Here is a 22,719-nt window from a genome sequence, read left to right as displayed (position 1 = left end):
AACTGGATCCTGGAACAGTAAAGAGGACATCCGTGTAAAAAGCAGTGAATACTCAATAAGTTCTGTGCTTCCATTAACAGTATTCTATCAGTTAATTGCTTAGCTTTGAGACATGTTCCACTGTTATGTAAGATGTTAACGTAAAAGGAAGCCAGCTGACCGGTATACAGGAACTCTGTACTGTTTGGCAACTCACCTATAAAACTAAATTGGGGGGGAAAAAAAGAGGGGGCAGTTAGGCTAGAGGTTAAGACACCAATTAAGAACACTCATGTCCCACATCTGAACACCTGGGTTCAAGGCTCAGCTCTCATTCCTGATTCTATTCCAGCTTCCTACAAATGCAGACCCCAGGAGGCAGCAGTGACTTAAGCAACAGGTGATTTCCACCAGCCACATGAAAGACCTGGTTGAGTTCCTGGCTCCCAGTTTTGGAATGGCCCAACACCAGCCATTGCAGGCAACTGGGCAGTGAGTTCCCTCTGTCTCTCCAACAAATAAAGAAAATTTCTAAAAAATATTCCTATAGGGGAAAAAATCAAAAGCAAGGGAAGAAATAAAGAGAAGTTGCATTTCTCTTCTGCAAGTCTTACTACACCTCAAAAGAATCCTTCCCCCTCTCTCCTTCCACAATTTCAATTTCTTCTTCCAACTAAATTATTTTTCTGGCAAAATCTGTAATATCATTATGTTCTTTTTATCACTTCTTTTTGAGACAGTCTTATTCAACATTTCTGTTATCAATCTGGGTTTGTTTGTTTTTTCCCCCCTTATAAGCTACTCCTTGGTTCAAAAATAAATTCTGAATATCAGCAGTTCACAGCAAAGAGCTCTATATGTCGCAGGCTTTATGCCAAGGGGTTTAACTGCGTGATTACTTATGCGATCAATCCACGCTGCATTTGAGGAAGCCATCATTCAGAAAGTTGAAACCCTGCTCATGGTCACAAGTTAGTGACTCAGCACAAAGGCTACCCCACTCTTCGCCAGTACTCTGTTTCCCTTCATGTTTACCATGGACAACCACCTCACACAGACATACAGCATCAGACTCCAAGAGTGATTAAAACCACATTACTTTCTTCATTTAACAAAGTAATGACATAATAAATATCACTACAGCTTTAAGGTTTGATTTAGGAGATAAATCTTTAAAAGCAGTAACCGGACATGTTTGTAAAGAAAAAAATTTAGTTCTAGATAATGATTTGCTAGTATTCATGAGTCAAGAGGGAGAAGCTAGATGATGTCACTCAATCCTCTCATGTAAAAAGTTCTAAGAAATTCCAAATAAAAGTTTAAGGTTAATACTGCCAAAATGTAGGACCCCAATACTTTTAAACTTATTAAAACTTGTTTAAGGGGCCAGTGCTGTGGTGCAGTAGGTTAATTCCCTGTCTGTGGTGCTGGCATCCCATATGGGCATTGGTTCTAGTCCCAGCTGCTCCTCTTCCAATCTAGCTACCTGCTACCGCCTGGAAAAGCAGTGGAGGATGATCCAAGTGCTTGGGCCCCTGCACCCACGTGGGAGACCTGGAAGTTGTTCCTTGCTCCTGGCTTCGGATCGGCTCAGCCTCAGCCACTGCAGCCATTTGGAGAGTGGACCAGTGGATGGAAGACCTCTGTCTATACCACTTACTGTCTGTAACTATGCCTCTCAAATAAATAATAAATAAAATCTTCAAAAAAACTTGTTTAAATGTCTAGAATATGATCTATCTTGGTAAATGTTCAGCTGTTATTGGGTGAAATGTTTCATTAATGTCAATTAGGTCAACTGATTCAATGTTCTACTGTTCTGTATTCTTACTGATTACCTGTTTTTTTTAATTTATTTATTCATTTATTTGAAAGGCAAGGTCAGAGAGAGAGAGAGAGAGAGAGAGAGAGAGAAAGAGAGAGAGAAGGAGAGATGGAGAGAGATCTTCTACCTGCTGGTTCACTTCCTAAATGGTGACAATAGTAGGGGCTATGTCAGACCGAAGTCAGGAACCTGGAACTCCCCATCAGGGTATCTCATTAGCAGGGAGCTGTATGAGAAGTAGAGAAGCTGGGACTTGAACCAGCACCCATATGGGATGCTGATATCATAGGTGGCAGCTTAACTCGTTGAGTCAGAGTGCCAGCCCAGATGTTAACCTCTAATTAAAATTCCATACATGTTTACCCCTTTCAGTTTCATCAACTTTAGCTTCAAGTACTTTGAAGCTGAATTAGGTGCCTACACTTAAAATGAGTCCTCCTGAAGAGTTAACTTTTTTTCTTTTTTTTAAGATTTACTTATTTGAGAGAGAGAGAGTTACAGACACAGAAAGAGAGAGGGAGAGAGAGAGAGGTCTTCCTTCTGCTGGTTCACTCCTCAAATTGCCACAAAGGTCAGGGCTGGGCTGATCCGAAGCCAGGAGCCAAGAGCTTCTTCCAGGTCTCTCATGTGGAAGCCGGGGCCCAAGAACTTGGGCCATCTTCCACTGCTCTCCCAGGCCATTAGCAAGGTGCTGGATCAGAAGAAGAGCAGCTGGGTCTCGAACCGGCAACCATATGGGATGCTGGCACTGCAGGCAGAAGACTTAACCTACTATGCCACAGCACCAGCCCCATGAGCTAACTCCTTTATCATCGTACAATATTCTTATTTATCCCTAGGAATATTCCTTGTTCTGAAATCTTTATTGCTTGCAGGCTGTGTTTTTTTCTATGCTTTTAACTTCTGTGCCTTCATATTTAAAATAGATTCCTATTCTATATTAGAAAACCTACTTAAATTTTATTTAATCTGACAATCTTTGCCTTACAATTAAATGTATAAGCAATTTACATTTAATGTGGTATTAATATAAATGGGTTTAAATTCCTTCTATCTGTTTTCTATTCGTCTCATCTATTCTTCACAGAACTATATATTTGTATAACTGAAAAAGACTTCAGAATTAACCTAACTCAACCACCTCACTATGCAAAGGAAATCTGAAAGACCAGAAAGGTTCTTTTACACACTTGCAGGAAAGTGTGAGCCATCTAACCAGTCAACAAACGAATACATCTCCTTTTTGAGTTAATTCATTGCTCTTTCATTATACCATTCCTAGATATCAATGTTAGAATCATAATTCTAGCCTTTTAGAGGTCTTATTTATCAGAATTTCTTCAAAACTCTGAATGAAACAAAGTCAACAGCCATCCAAATGATTCAAGTCTCCAAGGGAAACACTCACCTAAACATTCCTGATAGATATATTTTTGGGTAAAATACCGTTAGTCTAAAGTTCATAATACTTTTGCCTTGCTCTGAATGCTCTTCAAAACAAAAGAAGATGTATTCAAGAGAGTTTTCATAAATGATTCTCTTACTTTGCCAACAAGAGCAGGAATGTTCATCGAGTTTGTTGCAAATCCCATGCCATATGTCATAGCAGCTTCCACTCCCAAGAATCTTGCTACAAGTTTCTCTAGTTCTTCATGTTTGTCCAGGTTTCCTGTATGAAGTTAACAAAGTCAGGATCATGATTCTGACCATAAGAATTACTCATCTATGTTGCGGCCTTTATGAAGCCCTCCCAAGATGCAGAATCACAAGCAAACCTCTGTTGTTCTAAATCATTAAGTGCTGTGATCACTTGTTACACAACACGAGACAGGTAAGCACTTCAGGGTGAGTGCTGTCGTGTGTCGAGTTAAGCTGCAGCTTGCAATGCCCACATCCTGTGCTGGAGAGCAGGCTCAAGACCCGGGGGCTTCACTCCCAATCAGCTTTCTGCTAACGAACCTGGGAAGGCAGAGGGTGATGCCCAAGTACATGGGTTCCTGCCACCAATAAGGGAGACCCAGACGGAGTTCCTGGCTCCTGACTTCATTCTGGACCACTACCAGCTATTGCTGGCATTTGGGAAGTAAACCAACAGACATAACATCTCTCTGCCTCTCCCCGCTACCTTTGCTCCTTTTCAAATAAATAGATCTTTTAAAAGAAAAAGTAAAAAAGAGAGCACTTTCCTTCGCTATGATCTTCCTGATAATTCTGCACTTTGATTTTATATTGGCATTCAAATCCTTACAGGATAAACAACACTGCAGAAAGAAAAGAGGCTGAGAAAGAAGACTGCTGAATTTGGATGCTATGTGTCCTTCAGGCTTAGTCAAATTCCTTGTAACCTCTCTGGACTTTTATTATCTGCTAAATTTCTTTCTTTCTTAAAACAATTATTTATTTTATTTATTTGAAAAGCAGGCAGACACAGGAACACATTTTATCCACCAGTTCACTTCCCAAACACTCTCAACAGCTGAGCTAGGACAAAGTCAGGAGCTAGAAACTCAATCTGGGTCTCCCAGGTGGATGACAGGGACCTAACCACTTGAGCCATCACCTGCTGTCTCCTAAGGTGTGTATTAGCAGGAAGTTGGAATGGAGAAGAGAGCCAGGACTTGAACCCAGGCACTGCTATGGGATGCAGGTAACCCAACTGACCTCTAAACCAGTGTAACAACTCCTTATCTGCAAAATTTTAATGCCTACCTAACTCATAGCACTCTGAGGATCAAAAGATAATATGTCCAAGCAACTCATAAGTTACAAAGTGCCTTAAAGATAGAAGATGATGTATGTCACCACTCCAGAATGCTCCTTCAACTGTTTCATCAGATCATTGGGTCTGTGATGGGGGCCACCGCTGTTCCACAGTGGGTTAAGCCACCACTTACAATGGCATCCCATGTCGAGTGCCAGTTCACAGTCCCTACAGCTCCACATCCACTTCAATGCTAACGTGCCTGGGAAAGCAGCAGAGGATAGCCCAAGGTCTTGGACCTCTTCCATCCACATGGGAGACCAGAATGCAGGTAATCTGTTGCAGCCACATGGGGAGTGAGCCAGAAGTTGGAGAATTTTTCTCCATCTCTCCCTCTCTAAATCTTAAAAAAAAAAAAAAGGGGGGGGGGGCCTGTGATTTCTGATGTGTCTACTAGCTGTTTTTTTTTAAGATTAATTAATTTATTTATTTGAAAGTCAGAGTTATACACAGAGAGAAGAAGAGGCAGGCGGGGGGCTGGGGGGGGAGCTTTCCATCCACTGGTTCACTCCCCAACTGCCTCAATGGCCAGAACTGTGCCAATCCGAAGCCAGGATCCAGGAACTTCTTCCTGGTCTCCTGCTTGGGTGCAGGAACCCAGGGACTCACACCATCTTCTACCACTTTCCCAGGCCACAGCAGAGAGCTGTATCAGAAGTGGAGCAGCTGGGTCTTGAACCAGTGCCCATATGGGATGCTGGCACTGCAGGCAGCGGCTTTACCTGCTACGCCACAGTGCCAGCCCCTAGATGCTGTTTTATAGAGGTGGGGATTAAGGCATCCTGGTCTGGCTGAAAAGCCCATGAGAGCATTTCAGGCGTGGAAAGCCAAGACACTGTGCCAAAAAATGTTCTACATGAAGGGTCTCTGTGAGCATGACCCCAGTGGAAAGAAGTGGCTATCAAAGGAGGTACTTTTCTCTGAAGGGAGGAGAGAACTTCCACTTTGCTTATGGCCTTGTCTGAATACCGTCAAGTTTGTGGATTCAAAAGGCTTCCATAGCCTTGGCAGCTATGTCAAAATCACTAACATCATACATGAGAGTGTTAATTGTTAAATTAACAACAGGAGTCACTGTGCACTAACTTCCCATGCTGGACCTCTGTCCTCAATGAGTTGTATTATGAGAGTTAACTGTAAAACTTGTTCTCAAACAGTTTGTGTGTGTGTGTGTGTACAAATTGTTGAAATCTTTACTTAGTATAGAGTTGGTCTTCTGTGTATAAAGTTAATTGAAAATAAATCTTAATAGAGAATGGGACTGGGAATGAGAAAGGGAGGAGGTGGAGGTATAGGAGTGTGGGTGGGAGGGCAGGTATGCGGGGAAGAATAACTATATTCCTAAAGTTATACTTATGAAGTTTGTATTCCAGAAATAAAAGGTTTCCTTGAGGGGAAAAGGAAAAGATGGGGGATTAAAATGTTGTATTTTCAGTTTCCTTTTGGAAATCATCACAAAACAATGGAAAGAACAAGAAATAAAACATAGAGCTCAATTTTTTATTAACTAGCAGATATCAGTAAATCCTCAATACAATTAATGTAAAGGAAAATTCCCAAAAATAAGATGTCATGAGTTGAACTGTATTCTACCAAAATGACCCCCCATCTCCTCAGACTGACACCTTCTTTAGAATGAGGGTTGGAGGTCATCCTGCAGTGCAAATGTCCTTACAAAAGGGGAAAATTTGGATGCAGAAACACAAAGGGAGCACAGAAGACAATGCTGGACACACAGGAAGATAGCCACATGACAGGAGTGACACATCTATAAGCCAAGAGAAGTCAAGAACTGCTAACATGAGAAGGAAGGAAGGTTCTCCAGGACTCCTGGGGTGAGAGCATGGCCTTGCTGCTGCCTTGACCCCATACTTCTAGCCTCCTCCATTTCTTCTGTGTTTTAAGTCACCCAGTTTCTGGTACTTTGTTACTGCAGTCCCAGGAAGCTAATATAGATGGTAAATGACTTCAAGTCAGAAAAAGGACGTTATCTTGGGGCCAGTGCTGCAGCACAGCGGGTTAACGCCCTGGCCTAAAGTGCCGGCATCCCATTCTGGATACCAGTTTGAGACTTGGTTGCTCCACTTCTGATCCAGCTCTCTGCTATGGCCTGGGAGAGCAGAAGAAGATGGCTCTGGTGCTTGGGCCCCTGCACCCATGTGGGAGACCTGGAAGAAGCTCCGGGCTCCTGGCTTCCGATCGGCACAGCTCCGGCTGTTGCAGCCAATTGGGGAGTGAACCATAGGATGGAAGACCCCTCTCTCTCCCTCTCTCTCTCTCTCTGTGCCTCTCTTCTCTCTGTGTAACTCTGACTTTTAAATAAATACATAAATCTTAAAAAAAAAGAAAAAGAAAAAGATAAAGGATGTTATCTATAAGTGGGATTCAAAGAGAATCAAATAAATTCATTGCATGGAACCATGCAGGGGATTAAAAGACGAGGCGACAGTTATCAGAGTAGGCAAGGGTTAGGGCCGGGCTACAAACAAAATGGCTGTTTGAAGGATATTAGAAACAGACATGAGCCCTCATATATTGCTGATTAAACTGTAAAAGGACATGGCTACTATTCTGTTTTGGAAAACAGTTTAGCAATTTCTCAAAAAATTAAATATACAGTTACCATATGACCTAGCAATTCTACTCCTAAGTATATACTCAAGAGAAATGAAAAGATGCATCATGTAAGAATTTGTACACCCGCGTTCACAGCAGAGTTGTTCACAACTGCCAAAAAGTGGAAACAATTCAAATGTCCAGCAAGTGAAAAATGGATAAACAAGATGTGCTTTACTTACAGAATGATCATTTGGCCATGAAAAAGAATGGAGTGTTGGCATTACGAGGCTGAATCTTGGAAATATTATGCTAAGTGAAAGAAGCCAGACATAAAAGACTACAACATTACATGATGCCATTAATGTGAAACACCCAAAATAGGCAAATTCATAAAGACAGGAAGATTACTGGTGGATGGAAGGTTGGAGAAGGAGGAAAGGGCTGAGTGACTGCTAATGGATAGTGGGTTTCTTTCTTTTTTTTTTTTTTTTTTAAAGATTCATTTATTTATTTGAAAGGCAGAGTTACAGAGAGGCAGAGACACAGAGAGAGAGAGGTCTTCCATTCACTGGTTCACTCCCCAGATGGCCGCAATGGCCGGAGCTGGGCTGATCGGATGCCAGGAGCTTCTTCCAGGTCTCCCACATGGGTGCAGGAACCTAAGGACTTGGGCCATTTTCTACTGCTTTCCCAGGCCATAGCAGAGAGCTGGATTAGAAGAGAAGCAGCTGGGACATGAACCAGTACCCACATGGGATCCCAGCACTGCAGGAAGAAGCTTGGCCTACTACACCACAGCACCAGCCTTGAAATTTAAAGGAGTGAGCCAGCACCGTGGCTCAACAGGCTAATCCTCCGCCTAGCGGCACCGGCACACCAGATTCTAGTCCTGGTCGGGGTGCTGGATTCTGTGCCGGTTGCCCCTCTTCCAGGCCAGCTCTCTGCTGTGGCCTGGGAGTGCAGTGGAGGATGGCCCAAGTGCTTGGGCCCTGCACCCCATGGGAGAACAGGATAAGCACCTGGCTCCTGCCTTCGGATCAGTGCGGTGCACCGGCCGCAGCGCACCGGCCGTGGTGGCCACTGGAGGGTGAACCAACGGCAAAGGAAGACCTTTGTCTCTGTCTCTCTCTCTCTCTCATTGTCCACTCTGCCTGTCAAAAATTAAAAAAAAAAAAAAAAATTTAAAGGAGTGGATTCAGGTGGGCATTTGGCATAGTGATTAAAACCTACTTGGGATGCTTGTATCCCATAATGGAATGCTTGGATTCATGTCCTAGCTCCACTCATGATTCTTGATTCCTGCTAATGAAGATCTTGGGAGGCAGCAAGTGACAGCTCAGATTTGGGTCCCTGCCACCCATGTGGAGGACCTGGATTGGGTTCCTGGCTCTGGATGTTGGCCTTTCTTTTCCCCAACTGTTGAGAACATTTGGGGACTGAATAAGAGGACGACAAATCTCCCTGTCCATCTCTTCTCTTCCTGTTTAGTTTGTAAATTATATTCAATAAAGCTGTTAAAAGAGAGGAAGAAACAGTAACACAGACCCTGCCCCATCCTCACCCCCAGCCAAGCAGGCAGGTGGTTTTTCCTTCTCCTACCTCCACGAGTAGAAGACACAGTATATGGTCTGGACTCAGACACTAGATGAAAGAGTCTGAATAGGCGGTGACAGATTAAAAATATTAATTAAGGGAGAGTTTACATAGAAGGTTTACACTAAATTTCTCAGAAACAAAAACAAAAATGAAAGACAGAGAAGACAGTCAGAGGACAAATACTAAAGGTCTATAAGCAGGATTTCTTGAAAAAGAAAACTGAGAAAATGCTTAAGTATCTCAGAACCAGAGGACCTGATTCTATGATTCTGAAGATCCATTAAGCACCAAACTAGCACAAGACTCACACTAAGGCACAAATGAAATTTCCTGATGAGTCAAAGAGATAGCATGTCTTGAAAGTTTCCACAAGGATATTCTTATGTCTCATAGTTACTTCTAAGCGCTTGCAAACGATGTATCATCCTTGGGGTTCTTCTTTAAAATTAATTAAGTTTCTTGAAAAAAAAAATGCTTAAAAAAAGTGAAATTACCTTCAAGATGCAATGACTTTGAATAGCCCTTGTTTCGACTGTTGAGGAACAGTTTTTTTTTTCCCCCACACAATTTGTTGAACTCTTTAAAAAAAATAAAGTTTCCACAAAAGGACATGCACAGACAAATCAGAAGTGGTTCATGACAACAGCAGAAGGAACTGAGTGAACAGACAATGGACAGGAAACAGATTTTTCATTGCACGCCTTTTTGAACTCTATTATTGACAATATTATTTATTACCTACCTCCCCCAAAGGTTTTTAAACAATAAAACCTTTCAAAGAGAAGGTACAATAGGAGGAATGACAGACACAGGAATGGTGATCAGAACTGCACTATAGTATGGACCAGCACCTCTGGGTGCCAGAGGACAATAGGCAACATCCTCAAGCTTCCCAGGGAAAACATATCCAACCTATAATACTGCCAGAATTATTAATCAAGCAACATAACAGATCAAAGAAATATTTAAGATGTATTCATTTATTTGAAAGAACGACAGAGAAAGAGAGTTAGTTTCCATGTACTGGTTCATTCCTCAAATGGTCACAACGGCAGGGGCTGCGCCTGGCTGAAGCCAAAGCCCAGAACTCCATTAGGGTCTTCCACATGGGTGGCAAGGACCCAAGTACTTGTGCTGTCACCTGCTGCTTTCCCAGGTGAATGGGAGGGAGCTGGGTAAGAAGCAGAGCAGTTGGGACTGGAACCAGCACTCCAGTATGGGATGCCTGCATAGCAAGTGGTAGCTTAACATACCACACCATATTGCTGGCACAAAGACAACAATCTGATATCCGAAACTATAAAACAAATTCAAACAATGTGTGTCCCTGCATTACTAGGAAAGTACCGGAGAGTGAGCTCCATCAGTGTGAGGGAATATGTCAAGAAAGAAGAAGAGTCGGGTGTTGTGGCACAGAAGATTAAGTCACTGCTTGGGAGGCCTACATCCCACATTAGAGTGCCTGGGATCAAGTATTGTCTTTGCTTCTGATCTAGCTTCCTGCTAATGTACTCCCTGGGAGGTAACAGATGATGGCCCAAGGATGTGGGTCCCTACCAACTACATGAGAAACTTTGATGGAGTTCTTGGCTCCTAGCTCTGGCCTGGCCTAGCCCTGGCTATGGTGGGCATTTGGCTAGTAGGGCACTCTGCTGTTCAAATAAATAAAAAATATACTTAAAAAAAAAAAAAAAAAGGAAGCAACATTTAGAAAAAAAAAGAGAGAGAGAGAGAAGTGAGAAAGAGGAAGCTATGAGATACAGGAAATAAAAGAATTGAAACAGGCCGGCGCCGCGGCTCACTAGGCTAATCCTCCGCCTTGCGGCGCCGGCACACCGGGTTCTAGTCCCGGTCAGGGCACCGATCCTGTCCCGGTTGCCCCTCTTCCAGGCCAGCTCTCTGCTGTGGCCAGGGAGTGCAGTGGAGGATGGCCCAAGTGCTTGGGCCCTGCACCCCATGGGAGACCAGGAGAAGCACCTGGCTCCTGCCATTGGAACAGCGCGGTGCGCCGGCCGCAGCGCGCCTACCGCGGCGGCCATTGGAGGGTGAACCAATGGCAAAAGGAAGACCTTTCTCTCTGTCTCTCTCTCACTGTCCACTCTGCCTGTCAAAAAAAAAAAAAAAAAAAAAGAATTGAAACAGGGGAGGAAAAGGAAATTTCTAACCTGACCACCTTACCCCAATTAAAGAAGTACCAGAATGCGGCATAGTGGTCCTGAGAGCAAGCAGCCCTAAAGAGCAGCCAGTCCAATCTGAAGAAGGGGGTGGGATGAAATTACATTAAGGAAGGCTGTAACATACCCAGAAGACCAATTAAAAAAAAAAAAAAATCAGGATCTTAAGTCACTTTCTCCTAGAAAGTATCCAATAGTCTTTATCCAAGAATTTAAGATGGGGCGAGGTCCAACCAAGGCCCCTATAGCATTAAATTGGTAATGGAGGAATGGAAACCTTCATGATGTAGCTACAAGGTACTCTTTAGGTAACTGCAAAAGACTAGCCCATTTCTTATTGAGTTATTCTAGGTCCAAACTTTTAAAAACTTGACTTTCTGGATCAAAAACTTGAATACTACATGTACTATATAAGCTTTAAGAATTGAGCCCAAATACTTACTTTCAATCTTTAAAAAAAAATAAATGTATCATATTGCTCGGGTACCACAACAGAATACCCAGGATATTATGGGAGCTAAGAAAATTTATACTAGTCCATTTCTACTGTTTAAAAGAAACAGGGGTTTGGCACCGTGGCTTACTTGGTTAATCCTCTGCCTGTGGTGCAGGCATCCCACATGGGTGCTGGGTTCTAGTCCCGGTTGCTCCTCTTCCAGTCCAGCTCTCTGCTGTGGCCTGGGAAGGCAGTGGAGGATGGCCCAAGTGCTTGGGGCCCTGAACCCGCATGGGAGACCAGGAAGAAGCACCTGGCTCCTGGCTTCAGATCAGCGTAGAACCGGCTGCAGCAGCCATTTGGGGAGTGAACCAACAGAAGGAAATCCTTTCTCTCTGTCTCTCTGTCTCTCTGTCTCTCTCTCTCACTGTCTGTAACTCTTATCTGTCAAAAAAAAAAAAAAAAGTATTAAAAAAAAAAAAATGCGTTGGTTGCAATGCCAGCATCCTATAAGTGTGCCAGTTTGAGGCCTAGTTGCTGTACTTCGGATCCAACTCCCTGCTAAAGGCCTGGGAAGCAACAGAAGATGGCTCAAGTGCTTAGGCCTCTGCAGCTACATGGGAGACCTAGGTGAAGCTCCTGGCTCCTGGCTTCGGCCTGGCCTAGCCCTGGCCATTGCAACCATTTGGGGAATGAACCAGTGGGTGGAAGATCTCTATATGTCCCTCACTCTAACTCTATTTTTCAAATAAATAGATAAATCTTTTAAAAAAATTAAAGAAACAGGACAGAAGTCCTATTAAAATTTGGGAAACAAACTTCAACATATTCTAACTCTCATCAGAATTAATTTTTTAAAAAATTATCTTATTTATGTGAAAAGCAGAAAGAGAATAAGAGAGAGAGAAAGAGAAAGAGAGAGAGAGAGAGAGAGAGAGAGAGGGAGAGAGAGATCTTTCATCTACCGGACAGATCTTCCATCTGCAGATTCAATCTCCAAATGCCTACAAAGGTCAGGGTTAGACCAGGTCAAATCCAGGAACCAGGAACCCCATAGAGGTCTCCTATAAGAGAAAACACCTGCTGCCTCCCAGGACACAAGCTAGCAGGAATTTAAAATTGAGAACAAAGCCAAGACCTGAATCTAAGCACTCTGAAATGTGATGTGGGCATCCCAAGTAGTATCGTCCACTATGCCAAACACCCACCCCTGGAGTTCACTTGTAATCAGAATTTCCTTTAAAAAGTAACTCTGGGGGTTGGTGTTGTGGTGCAGTGGGTTAAGTCGCTGCCTCTGACAGCTGCATCGCAAATTGTGCCAATTCAAGTCCTGGCGGCTCCACTTCCCATCCAGCTCTCTGCTAATGTGCCTGGGGAAGCAATGTAGGATGGCCCCAGTACATGAGTTCCTGCCACCCATATGGGAGACCTGTCTGGAGTTCCTGGCTCCCAGTTTCAGCCTGGCCCAGCCCCAGCTGTTGCAGCCATCTGGGGAGTGGCTCTCTCTCTGTGTCACTCTTTGAAATAAATAAATCTTTTTAAAAAGCTGTTAATTCCTTACAATTATAGAGCTGTAGAAATAAAAGAGTTTATATTCATTATCTCCTATTTCCTAACTGCTTCACAGGAATTAGCTTATTTAACTCTATAAGGCAAGAATTATTAGTGCAAATTTAGCAGTATGAAAACAGCTTAATCCTCATGTGCCAATGCACTAGTAAGTGGTACTCTTAACAACTGTCATTTGCAAATCAACATTAAAGTTATAAATGAAATGCTAACGGAACTTTTCCAGAGACACTCAAAACACGGTGAAAGCATGGGAATCATCCATCACTTCAGGAAAAGAAAACATTCCTTTTTTTTTTTTTTTTAAATTTATTTATTTGAAAGGCAGAGTTACAGAGAGAGAGAGAGGCAGAGGCAGAGAGAGAGAGACAGAGAGGTAGAGAGAGATCTTCCATCCACTGGTTCACTCCCCATGTGGCCGGAACAACCAGAGCTGGAGCTGGACTGACCTGAGGCTAGGAGTCAGGAGCTTCTTCTGGGCCTTCCACGCAGGAACAGGGGTCCAAGGACTTGGACCATCTTCCACTGCTTTTCCAGGCACATCAGCAGGCAGCTGGACTGGAAGCGGAGCAGCCAGGACTCAAACTGGAGCCCATATGGGATGCTGGTACTGCAGGTGGCAGCTTAACCAGCTATGCCACAGCGCTAGCTCCAGGAAAACATTCTTTACTTAATCTAAAACTACATGATAAACTAAGTGTTTGGATATTTACTGCCTTAGCTTCATATTGGTATTACTCACACCCAAATAAAAAAGTCCCAAACAGCAGCTGGCCAAACACAATTTACACTTACCGATTTCCTGCCGAGTGCTGCACACTCCAACTCCGTACTCCTCTAGAACTTTGGCAGCTGCTTCTTGACATGATCCAGTATTCCGGGCAAATCCAAGATAGTTGTAGGAACCCATGTTTATAACACCTTTGATTATATTCCCTGTATACCTGTGATTCAAAAGCATAAAACTTAATTAAACTCATGAGCAACCAAATACTTAAATGTGATAGTAAATGCACTGGTAACACAAATGGAAGCTCTATATACAGGAACTAGAGAGAACATGGTCTACATGCAAAGAAATCCAAATGCATTACAAACTAGGGATTTAGAAGTTAAATACCAATTTTCACTTATAAACAGTGATAAAAACTTGAAAATTGATGATCCCTAGTGTTGGCCAAGATAGTCTCATGAACTGCAGATACAAAAATCACTTCTTTTTTGGAGAGCAGTGTGGCAGCACTTAATCATTAAGATAAATCCTATTCTTTGATTCCGCAATTCCCACATGAACATACTTGAGGACCCTTTAAGAGCCATTGTACCTTTCGCTCCATTCCTTCCCTGGGTATGGGGACCAGTGATATTCAACATGACAGAAGCCCAATCAACATGGGCCTCCAAGTGAGGATAACACAGGTCAGAAGCCCCACAGGGGCCGGCGCTGCAGTGCAGCAGTTAAGCCGCTGTCTTCCATGCCAGCATCCCATATTGGTGCCAGTTCAAGTCTCCGCTGTTCTACTTCCAATCCGTCTGCCTGCTAAGGTGCTTGAGAGGGCAGCAGAAGATGGATCAAGTGCTTGGATTCCTACACCCATTTGGGAGACACGTATGAAGCTACTTCCTAGCTTTGGTCTGGCCCAGCTCTGGTCATTGCGGCCATTTGGAGAACGAACCAACAGATGGAAGAACTCGCTGTAGTTCTGACTTTCAAATAAATAAATAAATCTTTAAAAAAAAAAAAAAAAAAGTCCCAGGAGCCTAAGAAGATCATGAAGTGTGGACCTGAAATAAACTGCTGTTGTTTAACATCCTAGGATTTGGGAGTCATTAACAAGGATGAGAGCCCAACCTGCTATCCTATGGTATATCTAAACTGCAGAATACTGTGTAGTCACCACAAACAATGAACTTTATTTTTTTTCTTTTTTTGGCAGGCAGAGTTAGACAGTGAAACAGAGAGACAGAGAGAAAGGTCTTCCTTCCATTGGTTCACCCCCCAATGGCCGCCATGGCCAGCGCTGCGCGGATCCGAAGCCAGGAGCCAGGTGCTTCCTCCTGGTCTCCCATGCAGGTGTAGGGCCCAAGCACTTGGGCCATCCTCCACTGCACTCCCGGGCCACAGCAGAGAGCTGGCCTGGAAGAGGAGCAACCGGGACAGAACCAGCACCCAAACCGGGACTAGAACCCGGTGTGCCGGCACCGCAGGCAGAGGATTAGCCTCGTGAGCCACGGCGCTGGCCATAATGAACTTTCTGTGACTGTACACACTACAAAGATGTTCCCGGTATGTCACCAAGTAAATAACCTACGCTATAATTTATAAGCATATGGTATGATCTCATTTTGTAAATTAAGAAACGACCTGTGTATAATAGAGTAAATCATTCTCTTACCTGCCTTTCAATTATATATATATTTTAAAAAGAAACAATTCCCCAATGAGACTCACTTGAATGACCAGTTATAATCATGAGATTGTCTCTCCATGATGTCCACCTTGGCTCCAGGCACACTGCAGATTGGCCGATTCCAGTTATCTCTGATCCTCATGTAAAGATTCCTTGTATAAAAGTTTTCGAAATCCTGATACAATGACACAAAGTCCTGCCAACAAATGGTAAATACTATAGATTTAACTGAATTTCTTTGTAAATAAAATTGACAATTTCCTTTTTCATTTTGTACGAACACTTGAGACTTCAATTAAGTAAAACATCAGGAAAACATTTGGAAAGACATCAATTCTTTATGCTTAACACAACTCTTATTAACCAAGTAAAGTCACTTGACAGTTGACCTATGTTAGTTACATGGATTCAAATAACTGATTGCACAAACGTGGAGTACACAAATTTAATTTAGTAAGGAAGACCTCATAAAAATAAAACTTAGGGAGGTGGTAGCCGTGGTGCAGTGGGTTAAGCTGCTGCTTGGGATGCCCACATTCCATACTTCAGTGCCTGGTTCAAGTCCCTGTACACTTGAACTACAGCTTCTTGCTAATGCACTTGAGAAACAGGAGATGATGGCTCAAGTCCCAGAGTTGCTGTCATCCATATGGGAGACCCAAATAGAGCTCCTGTTTCCAGCCTGGAGCAGTCTCAGCTATTGCAGGCATTTGGACTGTGACCCAGTAAATGGAAGATCTCTGGCTCTCCCTCTCCATTATTCTGACTTTTAAGTAAATAAACGTGCTTTTCATTTTAAGAAATTAATAAAATTTGGTTGTATAACTGTCATTTGGTGGTTTTCTTTCCTGATAATCTCAAAAGGACTGCCTTCCTACTTTCCATCCAAGAAATATAATAGTGGAAAATGTTGTAAAAACTGCTGTAATTCGTTTCAAATAACAAAAATAATTCCAAAATTAAGATTTTTGTTCTCTACGTATTTTCCAAGAACAAAGTGAAACAAATTCAAAGAAAAAGTAATACACAAGAAATACTAAAAGGTAGCTTATAGGATGCTACCCATCTTGTTTTTCCAGCTTAAAAGCTGGAAAAAGATTCTTAAAAAGAATTACCATGCTCAGGAAGTTAAAATTTTCCTTTTCCTCCCTGAGAATAAATTATACTAAAATTCTGAAGTCTGTAAAAAATCAAGCCATGGTGGATCTGAAATGAATGCATTAAAGCTATGGCCAGGGAGGCATGATCCTGGTCAGAAGACATGTGATCAGACCACAAGAGACCTACTTAAATTCTGGACGGCAAAAGGTAAACCAAACCAAATGGAACTATAATTTTACGATAGCCAGCAAACCACTTCAGATCTCAGTTTGGAGTCAACCTAAGTTGACCTGCTAAATAACCCAAAATTCATTTTTAAACCTGAGCTGTATTCTGTGAAAGGTTTTCATTCCTAAAGGAGACTCTACGTAAAACTCAAAGATTACAACCTTCTATGACACTGGACTCTAATGAAGACTCACAAGATAAAGATCTTCTATTTTTTAAAAATTTTAAAAAATTTATTTGACAGAGTTAGACAATGAGAGAGAGAGACAGAGAGAAAGGTCTTTCTTCGTTGGTTCACCCCACAAATGGCTGCTTTGGCTGGAGCTATGCCAATCCGAAGCCAGGAGCCAGGTGCTTCTTTCTGGTCTCCCACATGGGTTCTGGGGCCCAAGGACTTGGGCCATCTTCTACTGCTTTCCCAGGCCATAGCAGAGAACTGGATTGGAATTGGAGCAGCCAGGACTCGAACTGGCATCCATATGGGATGCTGGCACTGCAGATGGCGGCTTTACCTGCTACGCCACAGCACTGGCCCCAATAAAGATCTTAAACAAAGCTGGACAGAGTTACAAAGTACTCTAAGCATCTGTAGAAACTGATAACATCTCTCTCATAATTGGTTCTAGTATTTGTCCTTCCTTAGGGTAGAAAACATTTATAACATGTCTATCAAAAATGGAAACCTATCATTTAAATAATATATCCTTTTTGTTAGTCTCCTAACAAAAATACTGATTGAAAGAAAACAGGAAGAGACATCCAAATTCTAAAGACTTCTTCAGCTATAATTCACCATGATTTATTTCCTAAAGAACAAAAAAGTAGTCCCAAGTCCTTTTCCTTTTTTTTTTTTTTTTTAAGATTTATTTATTGAGACCAGAATTATGGTGAAATGGGTTAAGCTACCATCTGTGATGCCAGCATCCCATATGGTTGATTGCCTGTTTGTGTCTCGGCTGCTCCACTTCTGATGTAGCTCTCTTTTAATGTGCCTGGGAAAGCAGTGAAAGATGGCCCAGAATCTTTGGGCCCCTGCACCCACGTGTAAAACCCGGATGAAGCTCCTAGCTCCTGGCCTCAGCTTGCCCCAGCCCTGGCTGTTGTGGCCATTTGGGTAGTAAACCAACAGACAGAAGATCTCTCCACCTCTGTCTCTCTAACACTCTTATTTAAAAAAAAAAAAAAAAAAGATTTATTTTATTTGAAAGGCAGAGTTACAGAGTTGCTTAAATGATCTACAGTGAGTTTAGTTAACTCCACTGAAACTTGACTATTTCAAAGCACATTCAATGTAATTATTGTAGAAAAATATTTAAAGTATTGTGTGTGTGTGTGTGTGTATATAATTTAAATTATTCATCCACGTCACACAATTCAGTCATTCATCTAAAGGAGAGCCTCTAGCACTAGGGCTACCATAAATTCTAGTAAGAATTTTCAATATCTGGCCGGCACCACGGCTCAATAGGCTAATCCTCCGCCTAGCGGCACCGGCACACCGGGTTCTAGTCCCAGTCAGGGCATCGGATTCTGTCCCGGTTGCCCCTCTTCCAGGCCAGCTCTCTGCTGTGGCCCGGGAGTGCAGTGGAGGATGGCCCAAGTGCTTGGGCCCTGCACCCCATGGGAGACCAGGATAAGCACCTGGCTCCTGCCATCGGATCAGTGCAGCGTGCCAGCCATGACGACCATTGGAGGGTGAACCAATGGCAAAGGAAGACCTTTCTATCTCTCTCTGTCTCTCTCTGACTGTCCACTCTGCCTGTCCAAAAAAAAAAAAAGAATTTTCAACATCAGTTCTAATTTAATAAGTTTTACTTATTTTAGAGTCTAGGACAGGGGCTGGTATTGTGGTGTAGTGGGTTAAACCGCAGCCTTCAATGCTGGCATCCCCTATAGGCACAGGTTCACATTCCAGCCGCTCCACTTCTGATCCAACTTCCGGCTAATGGCCTGGAAAAGGCAGCAGAAGGTGGCCCAACTGTTTGGGCCCCTGCCACCCACACAGGAGACCCAGATGAAGCTTCTGGCTCTGGCTTGGCCCAGCCATTGTGGCCATCTGGAGAGTGAACTAGTGGATGGATGCTCTCTTTTTCTGTTTCTATCTTTCAAGTAAATAAATAAATATTAAAAAAAAAATAGTCTAAAGCACAAATCTCAGTATATCAAAGGAAAAAATTCTCTCTAACCTGAGCATTTGAAGCAAATAACACTTTTTGATGCTGGGATTCAGAGCTTGGAAAACATGGCTGCATTGGTTGCAGTGCCTTCTCACCATCACCATGTGGTGAGCATTTGGTGCGCTCGTTCAGCTGCCACTGGAGACAGCAGCGTCCCACACCTGAGAGCCTGGGTTTGCGTCCCAGGTGTGCTTTCAGCTCCAGCTTCCCGCAGGTGCAGGGGCCCAAGTACTTGGGCCATCCTGTGCTGCTTTCCCTGACACATTAGCAGAGAGCTGGATCAGAAGTGGAACAACTGGGACTAGAACCAGCACCCATATGGGATGCCGGTACTTTAGGCCAGGGTCTTAACCCACTGCGCCGCAGCGCTGGTCCCTGGAAACATTTTTTGAAATTATTTTTTGGGGCTGGCACTGTGGCATAGCAGGTAAAGCTGACACCTGCAGTGCTGGCATCCCATTTAGGAAGCGAACCAGCAAATGGAACATTATCTCTCTCTCTAACTCTGCCTTCCAAATAAATAAAACTGCTTTAAAAAAAACCTTTACATATTTTTATTTATTTGAAAGGAAAAGTAACAGAGAGCTGGGTGTAGGGTTGGTGGGCAGATAGTCCATTTGCAGGTTTACTACCCAAATACAACAGCCAGGGGTGAAGCCAAAGTCAGAAGCCAAGAACTCCATTCAGTCTTCCACGCGGGTGGCAGGGACCCAGGTGCTTGAGCCATCATCTGCAACCTCTCAGAGTGTGCATCAGCAGGAAGCTGGATCCCAAGTGGAGATGGGACCTAAATCCAGGCACTCTGATACAGAATGTGCATTTCCCAATTAGCTGCTTAACCCTTTGCATCCAACACCCACACCAGGTGTCACTCTTGTTTTAAAAACAAGCTGATATTTTCTTATTTTTTTAAAAAGAAGTTTTGGATTTAGAATTGTATCTGTGGAGCAAGCGCTGTGGCGTAGCAGGTAAAGCCACTGCCTGCATTGCCAGCATCCCACATGGGATTCAAGTCCCAGCTGTTCCACTTCTGATCCCACTCTCTGCTATGGCCTAGGAAAGCAGTGGAAGATGGCCCAAGTCCTTGGACCCTTGCACCCATATGGGAGACCCGGAGGAAGCTCCTGGCTTCAGATTGGCACAGCTCTGGACCGTTGCGGGCATCTGGGGAGTGAAACAGTGGATGGAAGACCTCTCTCTCTCTGTCTCTGCCTCTCTGTAACTCTGCCTTCAAGGAAATAAATAAATCTTTGAAAATAAGTAAATAAATAAAATAAAAACAAGATCTAGAAATAGCTAAAATATGACAAAATTGGTTCAAAATGTAAATTAAGAATTTTTTAAAAATTGAGCCTCTTGTTTATTTATTTATTTTTAAAGATTTATTTATGCCGGTGCCGCGGCTCACTAGGCTAATCCTCCGCCTTGCGGCGCCGGCACACCAGGTTCTAGTCCCGGTTGGGGCACCGATCCTGTCCCGGTTGCCCCTCTTCCAGGCCAGCTGTCTGCTGTGGCCAGGGAGTGCAGTGGAGGATGGCCCAAGTGCTTGGGTCCTGCACCCCATGGGAGACCAGGATAAGCACCTGGCTCCTGCCATCGGATCAGCGGCGGCCATCGGAGGGTGAACCAACGGCTAAAGGAAGACCTTTCTCTCTGTCTCCCTCTACTGTCCACTCTGCCTGTCAAAAATAAAAAAAAATAAAAAAAATAAAAAGATTTATTTATTAGAGAGGCAGAGTTAGCAAGGTCTTCCACCTACTGGTTCACTCCCCAAATGGCCACAATGACTGGAGCTGAGTTGATCTAAAGCCAGGAGCCAGGAGCTTCTTTCAGGTCTCCCACATGGGTACAGGGGCCCAAACACTTGGGCTGTCTTCCATGGCTTTCCCAGGCCATAATCAAAGAGCTGGATCAGAAGAGGAGCAACCGGGACATGAACCAGTGCCTATATGGGATGCTGGCACTGCAGATGGAGGCTTAGCCTACTACACTACAGCACTAGCCCAATAAAGTAGGAGTTTGAATATTCCAGATAATTTCCACTTTAGGAAGTATTGAAAAATGGAGTCATCCTAAGATTCAAAAGAATTATATACCAGAAACATTTATTTTATAATCAACAATTCTGTCCTTACCTCTATTTAAAGAAAACAATGTACATGACATAATCATAAGTACGTGACATAATCATAAAAGGTTATTAGGATGCTGTTACTAGAAGGTTATTAGAACCATCTGAAGGATGGTTAACAGCTTTTCCAACGTTCATATAAATCATCATATTGCTTGTTCTCCCTTGTTTTTAATGTTAAAGACAGGAAACCACTTCTTGTTCATACGTTGTCCATGAAAGCATAAAATGGGATTAAGATTAAAGACAGTTGTTTTCTCTGATCTAAAAAAACACCACCAGAGGCAGTGGTGACGGCTCTAAGAAAATGGATCCTTGCCACACATGTGGGAGACTGGGAGACTTGGATTTAGTTCCCAGCTTCCAGACTGGGGGCTGAGTCTGCGGATGGGCACACTCTACCTTAGTGTCTCACAAATGAATACAATATTTTAAAGAAACGGTCACTCCTGTTACACACTCACTTCAAAAGACTCAAAACTTTTCATTGCGCTCTTTTCCTCCCTGGCTGCGTGAGGGTCTGCCGCCATCATGAACGACACAGTAACCATCCGGACCCGGAAGTTCATGACTAACCGACTGCTTCAGAGGAAGCAGATGGTCATTGACGTGCTCCACCCTGGCAAGGCGACTGTGCCGAAGACAGAGATTCGGGAAAAACTGGCCAAAATGTACAAGACGACTCCCGACGTCATCTTTGTGTTTGGATTCAGAACTCATTTTGGTGGTGGCAAGACAACGGGCTTTGGCATGATTTACGATTCCTTGGATTATGCTAAGAAAAATGAACCCAAACACAGACTTGCACGACATGGCCTGTATGAGAAGAAAAAGACCTCAAGAAAGCAGCGAAAGGAGCGTAAGAACAGGATGAAGAAGGTCAGGGGAACTGCCAAGGCCAACGTTGGTGCTGGCAAAAAGCCGAAGGAGTAAAGATTTTGCAGTGAATCTTATCTACAGTGATTGTGCGAATTTTTCATGGGAATTAATAAACTGTAAAAACTTTCAAAAAAAAAAAAAAACTTTTCATTGCTATATTACCGCCACTCAACTAGCATCCTTGTCTCATTCACTTACTGAGCATATAACAATGCACCACCGTCCTTTAAAACACTGGGCAGAGGAGTAAACAGAAGGATAACAATAATCCTCGCCCTCCTGGGATTTACATTCTGGTAGAAGAGATGCTAAAGAAGACAAATGTATAAAATGCCAAGTATGTTAGGAAAAATGCTAACAACAACAACAAAAAGCACACAGGGGGCTGTATAGTGCCAGAGTCATGCTGTGATCCAGCTCCCATCCAATAGTCTGGAAGAGCCTTCCTGGCAGCACGAGCAACAAGTGCAGTGGCAGTGAAGCAGGATTACGCCTGCCGTATCTGAGGAACAGCAGAGACCAGTGTGGCTGGAGATGAGCGAGAGGCCAAGCCACAAGACATGGCAGCTTGGTGCTAATGGAGGGTGACACGAAGTTAAATCTAGATTTGCTAATGGAGCACACATAATATGGGACAGAAGAAAGAATCAGGGATAACTCCACGGTTTTTAGCCTAAGCAACGGGAAGACAGCCAGCTGGGTAGAGGAGATATCGGCTTAGTTTCAGACATGTAAAGTTTGAGACGATTACGTGCAGATGTCAAGCAGGTATCCAGAAACAAGGGCCTAGTGTTCGACGGAGAAATCAGAGATAAAGGTATACATTTGGAATTTATCAGCATATACAAGGTACATAAAGACAGTCATCAAAAGATGAAGCTTGGATCACACCA

General features: G+C 43.3%; 2 protein-coding genes across 2 annotated transcripts in view; one reads left to right on the top strand and one right to left on the bottom strand.

The window, feature by feature from the left end:
• The window catches only part of SPTLC2 (serine palmitoyltransferase long chain base subunit 2), a 112,465-nt gene that overhangs the window by 45,301 nt on the left and 44,445 nt on the right, over nt 1-22,719 (bottom strand). The window contains exons 3-5 of the mRNA XM_062181242.1: nt 15,352-15,506; nt 13,695-13,843; nt 3,349-3,473 (exon numbers count right to left, since the gene is read on the bottom strand). Coding sequence (XP_062037226.1) covers nt 3,349-3,473; nt 13,695-13,843; nt 15,352-15,506 — 429 coding nt within the window. The remainder of the gene's footprint in view (nt 1-3,348; nt 3,474-13,694; nt 13,844-15,351; nt 15,507-22,719) is intronic.
• Nucleotides 21,442-21,969, top strand: LOC133751307 (small ribosomal subunit protein eS24). Its single transcript, XM_062181288.1, has one exon. The coding sequence runs from the start codon at nt 21,479-21,481 to the stop codon at nt 21,878-21,880; it is 402 nt and encodes a 133-aa protein (XP_062037272.1). The 5' UTR covers nt 21,442-21,478; the 3' UTR covers nt 21,881-21,969.

This window comes from Lepus europaeus, chromosome 22, assembly GCF_033115175.1.
Source record: "Lepus europaeus isolate LE1 chromosome 22, mLepTim1.pri, whole genome shotgun sequence".
Taxonomy (NCBI): Eukaryota; Metazoa; Chordata; class Mammalia; order Lagomorpha; family Leporidae; genus Lepus; species Lepus europaeus.
The sequence above is the reverse complement of the archived record's forward strand: the minus strand, read 5'-3'. Positions and strand labels throughout refer to the sequence as shown.